Source organism: Hyperolius riggenbachi, chromosome 5 (genome assembly GCF_040937935.1).
Source record: "Hyperolius riggenbachi isolate aHypRig1 chromosome 5, aHypRig1.pri, whole genome shotgun sequence".
NCBI lineage: Eukaryota > Metazoa > Chordata > Amphibia > Anura > Hyperoliidae > Hyperolius > Hyperolius riggenbachi.
The window spans coordinates 404,844,520-404,858,891 of record NC_090650.1 but is presented as its reverse complement, the minus strand read 5'-3'; the positions used below and the strand labels follow the sequence as shown (position 1 = coordinate 404,858,891).

The 14,372-nt window shown below is 42.0% G+C and overlaps 1 protein-coding gene across 1 annotated transcript in view; it reads left to right on the top strand.

The window, feature by feature from the left end:
* The window catches only part of CSMD3 (CUB and Sushi multiple domains 3), a 1,539,978-nt gene that overhangs the window by 931,143 nt on the left and 594,463 nt on the right, over nucleotides 1-14,372 (top strand). Inside the window, exons 18-20 of the mRNA XM_068237930.1 lie at nucleotides 426-564; nucleotides 9,132-9,319; nucleotides 11,968-12,156. Coding sequence (XP_068094031.1) covers nucleotides 426-564; nucleotides 9,132-9,319; nucleotides 11,968-12,156 — 516 coding nt within the window. The remainder of the gene's footprint in view (nucleotides 1-425; nucleotides 565-9,131; nucleotides 9,320-11,967; nucleotides 12,157-14,372) is intronic.

Genomic DNA, 14,372 nt, shown 5'->3' with positions numbered 1-14,372 from the left:
CTCCGTGACAAATCGATCCTGCGGTCCCCCGCAATGACCCTCTGTCACAATGCACAGTTGGCCAGCCAGAAGAGGGTCACTGTGGGGGACTGGAGGATCACTTTAGTGACAGCATCGGCACAGGGCAGCTGCAGCGGGCTGGTAGAAGGCCCAGGTAAGTTAAACTCATTTTTTCACCGTCAGTTTTCTCACTAGACATACCATGGCCTAATTAAAATGAGATCCTCCATAGGTGTGTGGTTAGAGTTCACAAAGATTATACAAGCAAGGCCAGCATGAGGTCTCTAAGGACGCATCAGCTAGATGGGACAAATGACCCAGAATCCTTTTCTGAGACTTATGCTTTATGAGTTGGCTGGTTTCAGCGCAATCTCATTAAGAATGAGGATAATTACTGACATGAAATGTCTATTTTGTCTTGCCAGCTCCGTGTGGTGGTCACTTCTCCTCTCCCAGTGGAGTCATTCTCTCTCCAGGATGGCCAGGATATTATAAAGACTCTCTGAACTGTGAATGGGTGATCGAAGCAGAACCTGGACGCTCCATTAAAATCAGTTTTGAAAGGTTGGACATTTTAATATGCTTTTTTTTTTGCATTAACTTGTATTTTAGAACTTTATTTTTACATTGGCTTTTTAAAACGTATATACCGTATTTTATGTTTTCCTTCCCTTTTTTCTCACTCCTGAAAAGTGTAAAAAAAAAAAAAAACATAAACTGGAGGGAACAAATAATAAATATGTTACCAGTCTTAAAGAACACCCAAGCTGAAAATAAACAAATGAAATAAACGATTGTATATATTTCCCTTCTCCTAAAAATGACTTTTTAAGATATTCTACAGTTTTATCTTATGTTTAAATCTACTTTTTTTACATTTTAACTGTTTTATTGTTTCTGCTCAAATGACACATTCACTGAAGTATGCCAGAGCTAAAATCTATGAACTATTGACCCCTTTTATCTTTTTTCCTGCTCTCAGAAGCCATTTTCTTCTAGGAAAGTGTTTTATAGTTGGAATTTCTTATTAGTGAGGGTCACACTGTAGTCACTTCCTTTCTTAGTCAGGACTGAGTCAGCTACTTACATACCTGATATTAAACTCTTTCAGGCAGAGAAAGAAAAAAAAACACAGCATAGTTATTTGTGTGCTAGGCACTGTACATACCCACATCTATCTCATCATGTCACATGTCACCTCGGGTATCCTTTAAAGCAAACCTGAATGAAAATGTAAAGTAAAAATAAACATACACACGTCATCCTTACCTCCAGTGTAGTTACGAATCTCTTTCTCCTCTCCTGCGTCCTGTTTGTCCACTGTGGTCAATTAAATTCTCTGCCCTCCATTTTGAAACTAGTAATTACCCCATAGCTGCTTCCTGGTTAGTAGAGATGGCACGAACGGTTCACATGCGAACGTATTTGCATGAACATCGGGGGTTCGCGTTCATGGTGAACTGCGAACTATGTGCGAGTTCGACCCGCCACCCTATACTACATCATTAGGCTACACTTTGACCCTCTACATCACAGTCAGGAGACACATGGTAGCCAATCAGGCTGCACTCCCTCCTGGAGCCCCCCCCCCCCTTATATAAGGCAGCTGCGTCGGCTATTATCTCACTCGGTGTGGCTGCAGTTATTAGAGAAGGGAGAGAGGTTGCTGCACAGATTAGGGAAAGCTTGGTTAGGTTCTTGTTAGGCTTGTTAGCTTGCTCTTTGCTGATACATATTGCTAAAAAGCACCTAACAGCTCTTTAGAGAGCTAATGTTGTTCTTGTGATCTGTTTTTTTTTTGTGTGTGGCCCACTGACACTTGCATATACAGCACTGTCAGTCAGTCGCAGCTGGCCCTTGCTTATTCCAACTGTGCCACTGCCAGGCCCAGCACATTCAGTGCCTACCTTTTCACTGCACGTGTGTGACAGCTGCACGTTTGTAATACCAGTCACTGCATACCTGTTCTTGGTACCTGTGTGTGTGACAGCTGCACATTGTATTGATACCAGTCACTGCATACCTGTTCAGTGCACCTGTGTGACAGCACGCAGTGTTATATTATATACCAGTCACTGCATACCTGTTCAGTGCACCTGCATGACAGCACACAGTGTTATATTATATACCAGTCACTGCATACCTGTTCACGGTACCCGTGTGTGTGAAAGCTGCACATTTGTAATACCAGTCACTGCATACCTGTTCATGGTACCTGTGTGTGTGTGACAGCTGCAAATTTGTAATACCTGTCACTACATACCTGTTCACTGCACCTGTGTGACTGCACATTGTTATACCAGCAGTCACTGTATACCTTTCAGTAGCCAAAAGAAGCAAAGTCCGGGCACCAATAGAGTTGCAAAGGCCACCACTTTATTTCATCCCACCAAATACACATCACGGATGGTCTGACAGCCGTTTCGCAATTCACTTGCTTCCTCAGAGACTCTGAGGAAGCAAGTGAATTGCGAAACGGCTTTCAGACCATCCGTGATGTGTATTTGTTTGGTGGGATGAAATAAAGTGGTGGCCTTTGCAACTCTATTGGTGCCCGAACTTTGCTTCTTTTGGCTACTGAGTGGATCTCTTTTCCCGGAGGCACAGTGAGTTGACCACCAGCCCCCCACCATAGGCTGCCAGATGCATCCAGTGCCGATTATTCTTTTCTCAAAGCTGCAATATAGACTGTATACCTTTCACTGCAACTGTCACTGCACATTGTATTATACCTGGGAGTCAGTGCATACCTTTCACTTGAATGAATGGCAGACTTGCCCTCCATAACAGATTCTCGTTAATGCCAAGTGGTGTCATCTCTGGCACACAGCATTGGGTCAAGGGTCCATCCGACCACAGATGCCTGGTCTGCAAAGCATGGTCAGGGCAGGTACATTACTTATACAGCACATTTGGGTCCTTCCTTGGATGTGTGGTGGTAGCCGTTTCTCATGCTCCCACTCCGGACCGTGTTCGAACCCTGATTCCCTGGCCATTACCCGTGGTCACGATGGGGCAGAAAGTACCAAAGAGAGTTGACCACACTGTTGAATTAATGGCAGACTTGCCCTCCATAACAGATTCCCGTTACAGTATTTCAAGTGTACTCATCATTATACAGGGCCTTGAAAGAGTCCTGTATTGTTATTTTTCATCACTACCTCTCCGAGACGGGATTTGCGTACCGTGCCTGCTGCCTTCCTTGGATGTGTGGTGGTAGTCGTATCTCAGGCTCCCACTCCAGACTGGAATTGAACCCTGATTCCCCGAACGTACCCTTTCTTTAACAATGGTAGAGAAAGATCCATCGACAGTCTGAGCAGTGATGAACCCCTAGACTACTGGGTGTGCAGGCTTGACCTGTGGCCAGAGCTGTTACAATTTGCCATCCAACTTCTGTCTTACCCTGCCTCAAGTGTCCTGTCAGAAAGGACCTTCAGCACAGCTGGAGGCATTGTCACTGAGAAGAGAAGTCACCTAAGTCAAAAAAAGTGTTCAGTACTTCACCTTTATTAAAATGATTGAGGCATGGATCCCGGAGGGCTACTGCCCGCCCGAAGACTAAGTCGATCCCCACACACACAGCATCTCTGCCTGCACGCCGTGTGACTGCCTGTCCCAAGACTAAGTTGGTCCCCACACAGCATCTCTGCCTGCAGGCCCCTTGACTGCCTTCTCCGCCACCACCAACAGCGTCCAGGACACCAGGCGGATTCCTGAATTTTTAAGGCCACTGCTAGCAGCGACCGCTAAAAAAAACAATAGCAATTATTTCAGGTGTGTGTACAGGCCTGCTTAATTTTTCTGGCTGCACTGCAGCTGCAACAACAAAACAACATTGTACATGTGTCAATTCCCCTTTGTGATCGTTACTTTTCCGCAGTGAAGGGACTTGCGTATTACAATGAAGCAATGACCGCCGGGCGCCGGCTATATGAGTGTCTCGGGGGGGGGGGGGGGGGGGCACACCCAAGATAATAAGGTCACTGCTTCATTGTGGACCAAATTCGATCAGCAGGACAATCACTGTTGTTCTATCATTTAGCTACCTCAGCCCGGCGACCATATGGGCTTGAAAACCCTTATTGCCTGCACTCTCACCATGGCACGCACCAGTCCAGCACAGCCGTCACTACACAAACAGCTATTTGCGGTGCGTTACACAGTGAGTTTGGTGTGTCAGTGTGAAGCAGTACAGTAATTAAACTACCTGATTGATGTATACACATGCAAGATGTTTTAAAGCACTTTAGGCCTCCAATTTAGCATGCAATGTGATTTCTGCCCTTAAAACGCTGCTGTGTGTCAAATCCTGTTTTTTCCCCGGGAATTTTGGTGTGTATCCCACTCTGCCATGCCCCTCTCCAGTTGTTAGACCCCTTGAAACATCTTTTCCATCACTTTTGTGGCCAGCATAAATGTTTGTAATTTTCAAAGTTTGCCTCCCCATTGAAGTCTATTGCGGTTTGCGAAGTTCGCGCGAACCCAAACTTTTACGGAAGTTCGCATTCGAGGTTCGCAAACCTAAAATCGGAGGTTTGAGCCATCTTTACTGGTCAGCACAACCTAAAATAGTATAGTTAATACAAACTGATGGAGGATAAGCCCAAAAGGATAAAAAAATTACAGTATGAAAGGGAGTGTGTGTCAGACCCATACACATTGCTAATATCACCCACATGAGACATTGAGAGTATCTTGCTCATCAGTTGTCGTTTCAGTTATAACTGACAGCAACTAATATATTTTAGTTCTGACAAAATCTTGTCTGAACTGGATGGAAATCGTTGTAAGAAGTAAATAAAATGTTGAACTTCTGAGAGGAACTGATAGCGAGGTAAGTATGTAATAATAATTTATAGGTATATAATGTGTTTATTTTAAATATTTTTACTTGGTTCAGGTCTACTTTAATAACCTTCAATGTGGTTGTGCATCCAAAATTTGATTTACTGGCTTGAGTCAATTGACACCAATGTCTTGTTGTGAAAACGCAATTCCCCACTAAGCAAAAAAGGTCTTCCTAAAGAATTTGGAAGAGGTCCTTTGGACTTCTAATCATTTAGTGAAGTTGTGCACCAGTGAGAGTTGTCAAAAACATTGAGGTAGAGAATCTGTAGGACCAGCCTTGCTTGCAAATTTTTCCCAAAGTAATTTTCGCATCGAAAATGCCATTTTCGGATATGAGATTATATTTGCGAAAATAAATGGAAATGTCAAATTATAGTCTAAGGAAACACATTTTTTCCCCAAAGTTAAAATTCATGAAAAATGCAAAACATAGGACATTTTTTACTGAGAAAAAATTTTCAAAAATTTGGAAATCCTGGTATTTAACCGCAAAAATTCACAAAAAATGCAAAAAAATAATGAAAAAAAAATTCAAAGGCATTCTTGTTCTTAAGTCGAATTTTACAATATTTTTGTGACAATTAATTAAAAAAAAGAATATTGGCATTTTCGCTCATCACTATGTGGAACGTTACCTGCTGTAGCTTTGGTAGATGAATAGTTTACAGAAAGCTGATAGATGCCGGGATAAAATTGCTGCATCTTTACAAATGCTGCTCCATCTGTAAAGGGCCTTCCCAAGCACATAAACAGCTCCAAATGTTGACACAAGTCATAAAAAAAAGATATTTAGTATGCTGAATTACTGCTGTGCTGCAGCTGCCCTCTGTTTTTGACATGCCGTAAAAATACTAATTGAATTCTGAAGAGTTAAATTAAAATCTGTCTCTACAGCATTTTAAAACAGAATGGCTCAGGCTCAGTTGTACCGACTGCAAAGAATAGAGATTGCCTCCCTTATTACAGTAATTACGTGTGTGTCATTTCACAGTGTCAGGATTTTTGTAATAATCAAAAGGACTGGGACGGCACAATAAAAGCGATGAACGGGTAGATTCAGCAGGATTGGTTCCGTGGCAGAATCTGTGATCCTGCCATTGGTTCTGCAGTGGATTTTTTTATTTCTACCATGCCGGGAACTCTATGGCTTACTTTTTAACATTCCTCCATGCTTTTCTTTCTGCCTGGACCTGAAGGGCAGGCATGTTGCCACTTTTATTTGTGTGAGTTTTGAATGGCCAACTGAATGTTCCCTTGTACCACAGCTAAAGCTACATGCACATGCTTTAACCACTTCACCACTGAGGAGGTTTACCCCCTGACCACCAGAGCAATTTTCACCTTTCAGCGCTCCTTCCATTCATTCATCTATAACTTTATCATTACTTATCACAATTAAACGATCGATATCTTGTTTTTTCCACCACCAATTAGGCTTTCTTTAGGTGGGACATTATGCCAAGAATTATTTTATTCTAAATGTGTTTTATTGGAAAAATTGGAAAAATGTGGGAAAAAAATTAATTATTTTTCAGTTTTCGGCCATTATAGTTTTTAAATAATGCATGCTACTGTAATTAAAACCCATGAAATGTATTTGCCCTTTTGTCCCGGTTATAAAACCATTTAAATTATGTCCCTATCACAATGTTTGGCGCCAATATTTTATTTGGAAATAAAGGTGCATTTTTTTCAGTTTTGCATCCATCCCTAATTACAAGCCCATAGTTTATAAAGTAACAGTGTTGTACCCTCCTGACATAAATATTTAAAAAGTTCAGTCCCTAAGGTAACGATTTATGTATTTTTTTTTATTGTACATTTTTTACAATTTTTTTTTATTACAAAAAAAAATAAAAAAAATTGGGAGTGTGGGAGGTAATGAGTTAATTTTTTGTGTAAAAGTAATTTATTTGTATGTGAAAAATGTGTAGGGTGTAGTTTTACTATTTGGCCACAAGATGGCCACAGTAACTATTTGCTTTAATGCGACCTCCAAGCGTCCTTCCGGAAGCTTGGAGGAAGTATAAGGAGGCTGTAAGTGTTTGATTTTTCTCACAATGATCGCGCTGCCCATCAGAGAGCAGCGGATCATTGCGGGGCTAAGATCAACGAACGGGAATGGATTTTCCCGTTTATTGATCTCCGGGCGAGCGGGGCGGCGGCGTGTTTACTAGCGGCGGGCGGCGTGTTTACGAGCGGGAGCGCGGACAGCGTCGGGAACGCGGAAAGTACGAATTTCTCCGTCCCTGGGGGTTAAAGGATGGAAAAAGGGACGGAGAAATCCGTACGGGTGGGGGTAAAGTGGTTAATAAACTTGGTCAAGGCAACTGATAACAACCACCTCTGCCAATAATCTAGCATGTGTACAATTGCCCCAAATTCCCCTTGGTACATTGGCAAGTGATCCAACCTACTGGATTGACTCAGCTAAGTGCTGAATGAGGGCATTGTTCTCCCCCCACCCGCTTTGTGACGCTTCTCATGTATAGCATATAGTCACAATGGTCTCAGGGAACAGCCATCCCTCTAATCAAGTTACACAAGATAAGAAAATGAAAAAAAACAGTATGGAGGTTTATTCGCTCAAAATATCATTCAGGCATAAAACAACTTTTAATATACCTATACCTGCATTTAAAGGGGGCTTCCTTGCGTTGAAAGACATCCATGGCTACAATTACTAGGTAATGCCTAATGATGTTGATCCAGAGATTTTATCTGATTGCCATCTGGAGTCAGGAAGGATTTTTTTCCCTTTTGGGGCTAATTGGACCATGCCTTGTAAGGGTTTTTTTCGCTTTCCTCTGGATCAACAGGGATATGTGAGGGAGCAGGCTGGTGTTGTACTTTGTTCTCTGGTTGAACTCGATGGACGCATGTCTTTTTTCAACCAAAATTACTATGTAACTATGTAACTAATTACAAAATGAATGGCCATACATGATATAGTACATAGCACAAGGTCCTTGATGCACATTTGTTTAACATAGATCACCCAATGCACATTTCTTGACCCATAACATGGCCGCTTCTGCAGAGGCATAATTTTGTTGGTTCACAGTTTGTAAAAAAAAGGACGGTTTAAAACATAAGGTATATGACTTAGTGTACTGCCACATCAAAAGATGTGTTCCACATGCTTTTATCATCGGCCAAATGTCAAAAAAATTGGTTATATCCACTAGTAATCACTGTAGCTGGGATTGAAGGACACAAACTCCTTGTTAGCCTGCAGCTGCTTACATATTATCCGTTGTCATATGAAGCTGCTGCAAAGGTGGTGGTGTATCGGGTGATAGGTAAGCATCTACACGCTATTATTGAGTCGTTAAACCCTCATACTGTTTTTTGTTTTCTTACCTTATGCTTCTCATGTGCCACTCCATTGGCCCTTCTCACCCCCACATTTGCACAAGAAATCAAGTTCTGACCCCTCTCTGGTGACAAATCTCACATGTGTGTATGAGACTTAACTCTACAGACAACAGCAGCAGCCAACAGCAGGGCATGAACAGAATGATGTCTAATGACATGTAATCTACTAGTGCTTTTGGCTTTCTGACATTAGAAGACCCAATGGATTATGGGTAACCAAAGTCGACCAGTGGTCCCAATGAGCACAATATGCTGTGAAAGTTTTGTCACATCTGGCCTCCTGGGTGCTCTCAGATCTTTTGGTGCTGCAAAAAGGTTAATAACAGAAACTGCAGCTCACATGAAAACGTGGACAGTTTTACAATTATAAAAATGAATGCAATGTGATTATCAGATAACATCTTGCCTCCCAAATCTAACTAAAAAGTTTTAAATCTAGATGATACCATTTATTGGCTAACTAAAAATGAATAAAAATAAGCAAGCTTTCGGCCTTGCAGCCTTCGTCGGGCTTATATCCTGTCCCGACGAAGGCTGCTAGGCCGAAAGCTTGCTTATTTTTATTCATTTTTAGTTAGCCAATAAATGGTATCATCCTGATTTAATATTTCTTGCTTTTACTGATGGCTAACACGGTACAATACCCTACTGCTACTACAAATCTAACTAGGGACTAGCTTGTTGTCCTCTTCTCTAGTGCTACTGCTGCTGTGCATCACAATATTATTTACACTTTTTTATTCTTTTTTTTTCTCTGACTGATCTTAAGTCAGAAAAACACACAAGGACCTAAACTTTCCCCAAAGATGTAATTCTTATGCAAATAATAGTAATCATTTTTTAGCACAGTATGAGTAGCTCTGAGGTTGACTGTGCTTGTGTCTTTTGTTTCATTTTCACAGATTTCAGACTGAGCTTAATTATGATGTTCTGGAAGTACATGATGGCCCAAATCTGTTATCACCACTGCTGGGATCCTACAATGGAACGCAAGTCCCACAATTCCTATTCAGTAGCATCAACTACCTCTACCTACTTTTCACCACTGACAACAGCCGATCCAATAATGGTTTCAAAATCCATTATGAAAGTGAGTATTGTATGCTGGTACACTGCCCATTATTGTTCTCTGAGTTGCATTTTAAGATATTAATATGTGTCAGATCAGATGAAATACTGTACTATTGGCTCATAGGCAACACTTAATGTGTTGATCAGAGACAGGTCATTTTAGCTCTGTGTATTATTTCTGATTGCTTAAAATGTATGGACAAGCCAAAAGAACAAAACAAAAGTTTTGCTAAGTTTATTAAGGAAGTCATTACCAGTGAATGACCCATATGCAATTATTATGTTTTGTTCTCCTGACTTCTCTCATTGGAGATAACTTGTCATATTCTCTTTAAAATACTCTTTTTAGCTCTTTTCAGTTAAAAATATACAAAAAATAGGTGAAAAAGTACTAACATATCTATTTTGAGTATTTTCTTGGTTGCAGGTGGTTTAAAATGCATTTTATTGACAAGGGGCCATATGCAATTCACTTTTTCTCCTGAATTTTCTCCTAGGTGATATGTTTACACCCTTTAAATGCCTTTTAAACCACCAGCAAGCAAGAACATAGTTAAAATAAATTTGATAGTACCTTTTCACATTCTTTTGAATACTTTTTCGATTGCTAAATGCTGAAAAGTTAAATTAGAGAGAAGATGAACATTATCTCCTAGGAGAAAAAAAGTTTATTGAATAGAGGTCATTAGCCAACATATCGGGGTGAAGTCACTGGGAGGTATGGTTAAACTTCATTGAAGCTGCATGATGACATAGCTGATTTCTGGAAAAATGATTTGATTGTCTTGTAATTAAGTAATTGCTGATCAAATAAAGCTAAGAAAGTGCTCTACACCCCCATTCATACAACATAAATGTCTCAGATTTATTTACTCTTTAAATAAAAGCTCAACACAATCGGATATGTATGGCAAAGGCAATTTTATCAATTAACCTTGAGTGAAGTGGAAGTTTGATTAGCAATATATTTTTTACTATTAGACTACTATTATTACTATTTTATTTACTACTATTATACTGTGTTTAATATTTTATATAAGAAATAAAATTGCTTCATACCTCTTTAATAAGGTGTGAAAGCATCTCCTGTAAGAAATCTCAGGAGAAAAGTTAATCGAATAGGGGCACAATGACTTCCTCTATAAATAAGACCTAATGTGGTTCATTCTCTGCCCCTGTGCAGGCATTCAAAAATATGATTTATTGAACTTATGCAGTATTCAAATATCTGTGGGAATTATATGCAAGGAGATTTCTTAAGGCTGGGAATTGCACTGCATGAGACATGATTCTAAATATATTTCTATACCTATCAGAGGAGCTATAGAGATACCCTTGTTATGCTAATACATTCCTCTGCATTAATATTCTGGCTGCAGGGTCTTGTCATCTTGTCTCCACTATATTATCTTGCTAATATGAATACATATCGACTCAGCACCATGTCAGCTGGGCACCGGATATCAAGGTTAATGGTTAGCCTTTAATAAAGTAGCCATGTTTAGCATGTTTCAGATGAGAAGCCAACATATTTAAGTCCCACTGTGCTTGGTCAAGATAGCTTGGCTTCAAATTGGCCTTCCCATTTTGAACACGATAAAGATTTAATGCTACCTGGGAGTAAATTCCTATAAGGTCTCCTTCAGGGAGGAATCATGGGAAATGAAAAAGAACCACAATTCTGGCTAACCTTTGATAGGAATAGCAAACAGTAAATGTTGCAATGCCATTATTTAACTTTGGAAAAATAAAAGATGAATCACCCAGGGACGATATCAAGATTTATACATTTCAAACTGAATGTGCCAGTGTTAACTCTTTTGTAGATAGATTCCTTAAAGGAAACCTGAAATTTCTTTTTAAAAATGAGTTTCACTTACCTGGGGCTTCTGCCAGCCCCCTGCAGCCGTCCTGTGCCATCACGGAATGATCCTCCAATCCTCCGCCATGGCTAAGTTTTGTTATCACCGACTTGCAAATTGATGGCCACTGCGCCTGCACGGCCCTGGCCCTCCCGTCGCCGGAAGTGTACTGTGGTCATCGACTTGGAAGTCGGTGATAATGAAACTCAGTCGCGTTGGGGGATCCAAGGATCATTCCGTGATGGCATGGGCACAAGACAGCTGCAAGGGTCTGGCAGAGGCCCCCGGTAAGTGAAACTCTATTTTTAAAGTCATTTCAGGTTTACTTTAAATTGTAAACAGTGTAACTGTGTGAAACTGTGTGTTTTGAGTTTTTTTGGGCGGAGGGGGGGGGGGTTCTGCTCTCTGACTTGACCCAAATTAAGTTTTTTTGCTGCTCTCTGAGTTGACTCAAATCAGTTATCGGACCTCTTCATTATAACTGGTAAGGATCACTAATGTCAAGGCTAAGAAGGTCAGAGGAGTTTATTTGCGGAGCCACCAAAATAATATAGGATATATTAGGATTGAGTTAGGCTTGGTTATTGATTACAAATAAGAAACTGTTAAGTTTGAATTATCAATTATTTGGCACATAGTTTAGGGTCAGACAACATATCGGGGTGAAGATCACTGTTAGGTTTAGGTAAAATGCTGCAAGAGAATGAAGTATATTTTTTTCTATCTTTTGTTGTTATTGGATGCATAGGATGTCATTATCACCATTATATGGGTAGTCTAACAGGTCCTTGATTCTGTGGTATAGGTGTGACGGTTGACACACACTCGTGTTTGGATCCCGGGATACCCGTACATGGTCACCGCTATGGTTATGACTTCTCTTTTGGGTCTACGGTTTCTTTTGGTTGTCAACCTGGCTACACACTCAGTCATGAGGAGCCTTTACTGTGTGAGAAGAATCATTGGTGGAGCCATCCACTTCCAACCTGTGATGGTAAGAGATTGACCTTAAAATTGACTCCCCCCAGGTCCCAATACCTTCCTCTCAGATGTCTTCTGCATTGCCAATTCTGTGTTGTCTAGACCCTCTCTGTATATCTGAAATGTTTAATATGCCTGTCCTTAAATGTCGGTTACTGCACTATTAACCAATAGAGATGGCCCGAATGTCCGATTTTAGGTTTGCGAACCTCCGTAAAAGTTTGCGAACTTGCGAACTTTCATGAACTGCAATAGACTTCAATGGAGAGGCAAACTTTGAAAACTAGAAACATTTATGCTAGTCACAAAAGTGATGGAAAATATGTTTCAAGGGGTCTAACATCTGAGTTTTTGCATGGATGAGTGGGATAGACGCCAAAAGTCCCGGGGAAAAATCTGGATTTGACGCAAAGCAGCGTTTTAAGGACAGAAATCACATTGCATGCTAAATTTGAGGCCTAAAGTGCTTTAAAACATCTTGCATGTGTATACATCAATCAAGTAGTGTAATTAGAGTACTGCTTCACACTGACACACGAAACTCAGTGTGTAACGCACCGCAAACAGCTGTTTGTGTTGTGATGACCGTGCTGGACTGATGTTCACCATGGCGAGAGTGCAGGCGATAGCGGTTTTCAAGTCCGTATGGTCGCCAGGCTGAGGTAGCTCAATGACAGAACAACAGTGATTGTCCAGCTGATCGAATTTGGTCTGTCCACAATGAAGCAATGACCTTATTATTTTTGGTGTGCCACCCCCCGAGACACTCATATAGCCGGCGGTCATTGCTTCATTGTGATACGCAAGCCCCTTCACCGCGGCAAAGTAACGGGGAAGGGGAATTTACACATGTACATGCCTTTTGTTTTGTTGTTGCAGCCGCAGTGCAGCCAGAAAAATTAGGCAGGCATGTACATGCACCAGAAAAATTATTATAGTGGCCGTTGCTAGCAGCGACCTTAAAAATTTAGGAATCTGCCTGGAGTCCTGGACTCTGTTGGTGGTGGCGGAGAAGGCAGTCAAGTGGCCTGCATGCAGAGATGCTGTGTGGGGAGCGACTTAGTCATGGGGCAGGCAGTCACACGGCATGCAGGCAGAGATGCTGTGTGCAGGGACTTACTTAGTCTTCAGGCGGGCAGTAGCCCTCCGGCATCCATGCCTCATTCATTTTGATAAAGGTGAGGTACTGAACACTTTTGTTACTTCTTTTGTCTTCTCAGTGACAATGCCTCCAGCTGCGCTGAAGGTCCTTTTTGACAGGACACTTGAGGCAGGGCAAGACAGAAGTTGGATGGCAAATTGGGACAGCTCTGGCCACAGGTCAAGCTTGCGCACCCTGTAGTCCAAGGGTTCATTGCTGCTCAGTGTCTACATCCACACTTAAGGCCAGGTAGTCAGCTACCTGCCGGTCGAGGCGTTGGTGGAGGGTGGATCCGTGGAGGTGTCACAAGTAGGTCCGCTGCACAGCCACGTACTCCCTGCTTGTCAGCGGTCACCAGGTTGACCCAATGGGCTGTGTAAGTTATGTACCTGCCCTGACCGTGCTTGGCAGACCAGGCATCCATGGTCAGATGGACCCTTGACCCAATGCTGTGTGCCAGAGATGACACCACTTGCCTCTCAACATCATGGTACAGTTTGGGTATCGCCTCTTTAGAGAAATAATTGCGGCCTGGTATCTTTCACTGCAGTATCCCAATGGCCACAAATTTACGGAAGGCCTCAGAGTCCACCAGCTGGTATGGTAATAGCTGGCGAGCTAACAGTTCCCCCAAGCCAGCTGTCAGATGCCGGGCAAGGGGGTGACTGTCAGAAATTGACTTCTTCCGCTCAAAGATTTCCCTCATGGACTGCTGCTGTGGGCAGAGGAGCAGGAACCGCTCAAGGTGAGAGGTGAAGTGGAGGAGGGTGGCTGTGATTGTGAAGGTGCAAGAGAGAAAGTGGCTGAAGATACTGCACCTGAAGGAGGAAGAGGAGAAGGAGGGTGGCTTTTCTATTGTGCGCTGCTTTTCCTCTGGTGCTCTTCCCATTGCAATTTGTGCCTTTTCTGCATGTGCCTTCGTAAGGCAGTTGTCCATACGTGGGTGTTGGCCTTACCATGGCTCAATTTTTGGAGGCAGAGAGAACAGATGGCATTGCTCTGATCTAAGGCAGACACACTAAAAAATTTCCAAGCCGCTGAGCCCCCCTGGGGTGAAGGTTATGTTGGCTGGCTGTCCATAGGTGGTG